This window comes from Lontra canadensis, unplaced genomic scaffold, assembly GCF_010015895.1.
Source record: "Lontra canadensis isolate GAN:19392208 unplaced genomic scaffold, GSC_riverotter_1.0 scaffold18, whole genome shotgun sequence".
Lineage (NCBI taxonomy): Eukaryota > Metazoa > Chordata > Mammalia > Carnivora > Mustelidae > Lontra > Lontra canadensis.
In genome coordinates, this window is record NW_022631012.1 from 7186336 (window position 1) to 7193226 (window position 6891).

Here is a 6891-nt window from a genome sequence, read left to right on the forward strand (position 1 = left end):
TGGATTAAATCTGCAATGTTGTGGGATTGGGCCGATTTCCCCTTTACGGGGTCAGACCATTTTGCACTTCCATCAGCAATATACGAATGTAACTGTTTCTTCACAGTCTCACCAAAGAATGTGGTATCAGTGGATTTTCTCCCATTAGGCGAGAAACCATAGTATAGCTTTATTTTGCATTTCCCCTGTGCATGAAGACATGTTTAAGGGTCATCTGCATTTCTTTTTCTGTGACTCGCCCTTCATATCTTTGTTGTAAGTCATTCTGTATTTTAGGCCTATATTGTTTTTCAGTTCAGTCACCTCTTGGCTCTCACCTGAACTACTGGAACCAGACTTCTACCTGGTCTCCCTGCTTCCATCCAGGCCTATGTTACACATGCTCACACAGTGGCTAGTCTGTTTTTTGGGTTTTTTTTGTAAAGAATGTCATTCCCCTAATATATAATCTTCCAATAGTTTTCCATTACAACTAAACTAAGATCCCTATTTTTTGTGAAGACCCAGTATTCTAAAGGTCTGAAAATACCACATTCCTGTTGGCATCCCTCTCACCCTGCTGCTTCTATCCCTGTGTCTTCCTGTCCTTTGCCTGTACCAGCATATTCCCATGTGAGGAACTGAGCGGAAGCATCTTCTCCCACATCCTCCTATAGCTCCCTCTCACTTTAAGGGCTGTATACTTGTCACTTGAAAGCAGCAGTCCTTAACCACTTCATGTAAACCTGTCCTCCTCCAATCCTTGACCTTCTTTCCCTTTCTTTCACCACTTCACTATCTGAGATTCTTTTAATATTCATGTGCTGTCTAACCCTAGGTTTCTCTAGCATCTAAGAAGTTAAGGTTATAGGCTTTGCCCTGTTTATATCTGTCCTGCATCTGGAACAGTGCCTAAAAAACATCTCTGTTTTAGTGTGCCCAAATCCAGTTAAGCTTCTTCCAATTTCCCCAACTAAGATTTCTTCTAATGCTTCTTTGGATAAGTCATCTTAGACCAGCATGACTTTCAGATCCCTTGGAATAGTAGTTATTCCGAATTAAAGACACAAGACAGTCTACAAAGAACCACAAAAATCTCAAGGAGGAATTCTAACATCCAGTGAAAACCAACAGTAACTTCAGTTTGGTATAAGGACATTTAAGGTACTTTACCTACAAAATGACCAAGACATAAGACAAAGAATACCATCTGAATTCTAAAGAGAAGTACAATGCAGCAGTTTTTATCTGTGTCCCCAGAATAAAGCATGAGAATGGGATTGTGTTCTGTTTTACTATAAGAGATGCCCAACCATAAAGGGTAGGTAAATGAGTGGTGCTCCAGCCATTCAAAAGGTACACTAAACAGTTATTAAAAGGCATGTGGTAGAGCTATGTGCAGCTCCATGGAAATATATCCTGAGTGCTCTCTGGGTGTCAAGCACAGTTCCAGGAACTTTAGGTCAGTATTTCTCTTTAAAACAAAAAGCTGTATCGGGGCACCTGGGTGGCTCAGTGGGTTAAGCCTCTGCCTTCGGCTCAGGTCATGATCCCAGAGTCCTGGGATCGAGTCCTGTATCGGGCTCTCTGCTCCTCGGGGAGCCTGCATCCTCCTCTCTCTCTGCCTGCCTCTCTGCCTACTTGTGATCTGTCAAATATTATAAATTAAAAAACAAAAACAAAAACCCAAAAAGCTATAAAGCAGCACATGAAGTTATCTCATTTTTGTAAAATTAACAAAATAAAATTAACAAATGTTTATATACATATGAAAGGTTTAGGAAGAAGAAACACTAAAATATTAATAAAAGTTCTGGATATTCTGAGTATGAGTGAATGACTTTTTTGTATTTTTTTTTTTTTAAGATTTTATTTATTTGACAGAAATCACAAGTAAGCAGAGAGGCATGCTGAGCGAGAGAGGGGGAAGCAGGCTTTCTGCTGAGCAGGAAGCCCGATCCCAGGACACTGGGATCATGACCTGAGCTGAAGGCAGAGGCTTTAACCCACTGAGCCACCCAGGTGCCCCCTTTTTTGTATTTTCTAAATATTTTACAGCAAATGCCTATTGTCATTTAGCACCCCCCCCCAAAAGTGTTTAAAATAGCTATTGGAAAGAGGAAAGCTCTGTTGCTCAGAGGTTTTTCCACATCAGATTGGCAACTCCTTCCTCACTCACTCTTCAGGGGAAGGGGGAAGAAGGGGTAACTTGAGAGAGAACTTTTGGCCAGCAAATTAGCGAGACTGTAAGGTTGGAACGTAAAAGGCTGTATGAAAAGTTGATGAGTAATAGAAGGTTGGATAATAGGACTTTACTGTCTTATTCTGTGTTATTGATACTACCACCAGTTATTGTGGATACACTGTTAGATAAAGGTAAGGTAGTAGAAAAATTATTTTGAGTCTATCTGAAATCTATACTAGGTTCTTAGGAATATCTCTTTGAAATGGCTTGCAAATGTTTCAATGTTAAATTTCAATGTTTCAATGTTAAATGTTGAAATGTTTCAGAAAAACAAGGCACAACATTATTTATGGAGGTTTTTGTCTAAGAAATGGACCAATTAAATTCTTCATCGTAGAAAAGCCAAAATGTTCTCTATTTAAGTAGGTATTTCTTAGTTCCCCTGTAAAACGTCTGAAATAGAGACATTAAAAACAAACTTTCAGGGGCGCCTGGGTGGCTCAGTGGGTTAAAGCCACTGCCTTCGGCTCAGGTCATGATCTCAGGGTCCTGGGATCCAGCCCCGCGTCGGGCTCTCTGCTTAGCAGGGAGCCTGCTTCCTCCTCTCTCTCCGCCTGCCTCTCCGCCTGCTTGTGATCTCTGTCAAATAAATAAATAAAATCTTTAAAAAAAAACCCAAACTTTCAATGTGCCTGCACTTCATATTTGATGTTCTGACCCTGTTTCTATGGAAACCTAATAGGCAAATGCTGAAATTGAGGCTTCTCTTATCATTTTATTGAACATCAAAGAAAATTAAGACAAACTAAAATGAATTTTAACTATGCTAAATATAAAAGGTAAATTGTAATTTCACAAACTTTTTTTTTTTTTTTTTTTTAAACTTTTCTGGTTTGACACTCCTTATAGTCCTATGCTTAATACTGGGTAACTTACCTTATCAGCTTTTCTTAATGTTCCTCTGTCCAGGGCATTCTTGGCTCTAATTCGAGATCACCAGAACAAACTCTTTTAAATGCATCAACCCGTTTACCCGACTGGTTAATCTAGGCTATATCATGACTTCTACTTTTAGTCTTATCTACTGTAATGATTACAGACATGGAAGGGAGAGGTAAAAGTTGCTTCTGAATTGTGAACAAGAAACTCTGAATGGAAGTCATCAAGCTAAGCTGAGACAGGCCTATCGCATGGATAAAAAATAACAGATGCATTCTAAAGAGGTTTTTAGGCACCCCAAGAACTGAATTTGTCAATCTATCCCTTCCATATCCGTCTCTTCTGTTCAGTTGCTGTGTTACACAGTCATTGCCCATCTCGGAGTCTCCCCTCCTCCATCAGCAATGCAGGGAGAATACACGCACGCCTTATGTATAGTTGGAAGGGCCAAATCAGACACACATGAGGATGTGTCACAAAATCTTTAAGGAATTATTAAAAGGTCCGAACTTGGTCTCTCTTCCAACACTACCCATCTACTAACTACTTTGACAAATCACTCAGAGGCTTACCTTACAGCGCCAAGAAGAGCGGAAGTTTTCACAAGTATTTACATCTTTGTATTTAAAAGTACAATTAGCTCATAGAATTTGCTCATTCTTTTACAACACTTCAATATTCTGAAAAAGCAGTACTTTCCAGTTACAAAGCCATACCCATCATATGGGTAAATCCACAGGCTTAATTATTATAACGCAAATTAACAGCCCACCTAAAGTTTACATAGAAAAAGAACTAGACATTTCCTCTAGGAAATAATGAAATAAGCTGGGGGCACTCAAATGAAACAAATGGGCTAATGGGGCTTTAACATCTTTATGATACAATGTTTTCTACTTCAAAGGATCTAAGACTTCATTAAAGAGCCAGGCAGTTACTCAGAATTATCTTTACCTAGTCATCCCTTTCCAAAATTCCAGAGGCAAAAATCAAACATTTCCTCTTTTCCCTCCCCCCTCCCCCAACCGTTTAGTCAGAACTTTTACCCCAACATTTTTTTTTTTAAAGATTTTATTTATTTATTTGACAGACAGAGATCACAAGTAGGCAGAGAGGCAGACAGAGAGGAGGAAGCGGGCTCCCCGCCGAGCAGAGAGCCCGATGTGGGGCTCGATCCCAGGACCCTGGGATCATGACCTGAGCCGAAGGCAGCGGCTTAACCCACTGAGCCACCCAGGCGCCCCTACCCCAACATTCTTAAAGTTGAACACGATTCTATAAACAGGAGCAGGGGGAGGAAGGAAAGAGATTTGGAGACATTCTTGTGCAAGATCTGACACTTTAAAAAAATATATTTTATTTTTTTTAATGGGAGAGAGAGAGAGAGAGAGAGAGCGTGCACACAAGCAGGCGGAGGGGCAGAGGAGGAGGGAGAAACAAACTCACTGCTGAGCAGGGAGCCCAGTGCGAGGCTCCATTCCAAGACTCTGGAATCATGACCTGAGCCGAAGGCAGACACTTAACTGAGCGACCCTGGCACCCCAAGATGACACACATCTTAATTACCAAACCTTTATATTACAAATTAAGGTCTAAATTTATGGTTTGTTTGTTTTTTTCTCTCCGGAAACTTTTGACCAATATTCTCATTAACCACCCGCCTCTCATTTTTAGAACGGGCAACAAGTTAAGTGAAGTCTGTTAAGTCACTGAGGTAGGGCTGAAGACATATTTGGGTCAAAGTGGGAATTAAAAGTAATGAGAACTGCCTGGAATCTCCGTTCGATGTAAAAAGTATTTCTTGTAGCCCTGGCAGTAACGTGTCGCATCGTTCACAGTTATTTCAAGACCCTTCCTCCCATCATTTTCTTTCCGTCTGTCTTCAAATTATAGAGGAAGGCAGCTTCCATCGAGGCTGTTGAAAACAGCCTACTTAGGAACACCACACGGACTCTCCCAGGCCAGTCTGTACTGTGAATTTAAATAACAAATCCATAACAATGCGTCTGAACTGTCCCGCGTATCAAGTACCTTAACGGGTGGGAGGAAGGATACCATCAGGCTCTTACCTGGTTTCTTCGCTTTGGGAAGGATAGGGAGATGAGGTGGATGGGGTATTTACATTTTGGGGAGAGAATATACCAAAAAGTCTTTATAAAGTCCCCCGAGATGTTAAGTAGACCGACAAACAGGAAGGAGTTGCGACTGGAGGGTCTCGGGCCGGGCTGGGAAATGGGAATAGGGGAAAGAACTGAGCGTTCGGGGCCGGGAAGAGGGAGAGCAGCTGGCCGGACACGGCCGGGAAAGAATAAGGGGTGGGGACGCCAGGCAGAGCCAGCCTTGATCCCCGGCGCCCAGCCCTGGGAAAGCCGGCTCCGGGCAGGAAGGAGCCCGAGGCGGCGGCTGCGTCCCGGGGGGGCCGCCCGAGAGCGGAGTGTCGGCCCCCGAGAGGGACGAGAGGTGCCCGCCTCCTCCTTACCTTCAGGCATCTCCCGGTCGCTGATGTGCTGCAGGTGGTGGCCCTCGCCCGCTCCGAAATCCAACTCGGCGGGCTCCACGGCAGCAGGCGCCGGCGCCACTGCCACCGCGTCCCCGGCCGCAGCCTCGTAGATCTCAGACTCGTAGTCGGGCTCCGCCGGCCCCGTGCGCCGGCCCAGCTTGGGGCTGGCATTGGGGGACACGCAACAGGTCAGCGTGTTCCCCATGGGGCGCCTCCACTCCTCGCCGCCTTCACTCGCCCCCGACTCCGCCGCGCACGGCAGCTACCCCCTCCCCCAACAATGGCGCGGTCGGCACCGGCAGCCCCGGGCTACGCCGGGGCTGCGCCGCGCATACAGGCGCGGCCTCGCCCGCTGTCCGATGGTCCGCCCAGCCGCCGGGCCCGGGGCAGGGCTCCGGCCCCGGCCGCACCCCCGCCGCCGCGCCGCCGCCGCCGCCTCCCCCAAGCCAACTAGTCTGTGAGGGCGGCGACCAGCCCGGCTTATTTAAAAGGGGTGGGGACCCGACAAGCGCTGAGACGCGCAGCCACTGCCGGGAGAGAGCGCGGCCGGGGCTCCTCCTCCTTCCGCCGCCACCTCCCGACTGAAGTCCGCTGGCCTGGCGGGCACCTGCCAACCGGAACGCATTATGTGGTCACCTGGTTACAAGGGACCAATCACGCCCAGAGTTCCCTCCACGCGCCCGCCTCGGTGCGGAGGCACGTGACTCACAATGCCCCGCCCCCGCCCCGCGGCTGCTCCGCCCCCCGCGCGGCGCGCCTCCGACTCCAGTTTCCATTCATCTCGCGCAGCCGGGAGTTTTCCGGTTCTGCGGGAAGCGCTGCGGGCGTTTGTTGCTCCAAGCTGTCCTGGGTCGGTGGGCTTTATAGAAAGTCTTGTTAGTAAAGAGCCGATGCCGTCAGGAGCCCGGTTCCAGCGGGTCTGACCGCTGACTCATTTGATGCATTGGTCGCCGAACTTAGTTCCACCCGAATTGTTGACCGTTTTTGTAACTAAACGCCCCTTTCTTGCCTTCCAAGTTTCAGTTTTCGCCGGCAGCTTACGCACAGCAACTCCCGGAGCCCTGGTCCCGCTCTCAGGAAAGCGCTGTGGCTGTGTGTCTTGCAGGAGGCTCGAGGACACGTTACCCTCCCTTTCGTTATCGGTGAAATGGGGACCGAATTGGTCCCGCCCAGCCCAGAAACGCGGGGATTCACCAACTCGCTTTTCTCCCTTCTGTTACTCCCTTCCAAGGCAGGAGTTTCCAGGTTTATCTTCTGTGGCCAACAGTCCATTAAGCACGATTTTCTC

At 46.8% G+C, this 6891-nt stretch overlaps 1 protein-coding gene across 2 annotated transcripts in view; it reads right to left on the reverse strand.

Moving 5' to 3' along the window:
• CCNYL1 (cyclin Y like 1) overlaps window positions 1-6181 on the reverse strand; it is a 36571-nt gene extending 30390 nt beyond the window's left edge. The window contains exon 1 of one of the 2 annotated variants that reach the window (XM_032859952.1): window positions 5583-6181. In XM_032859952.1, the coding sequence (XP_032715843.1) occupies window positions 5583-5808 (226 nt within the window). In that variant the 5' untranslated portion in view covers window positions 5809-6181. The remainder of the gene's footprint in view (window positions 1-5582) is intronic. The other variant, XM_032859951.1, reaches the window with a different exon arrangement.
• Window positions 6182-6891: the final 710 nt, after the last annotated feature.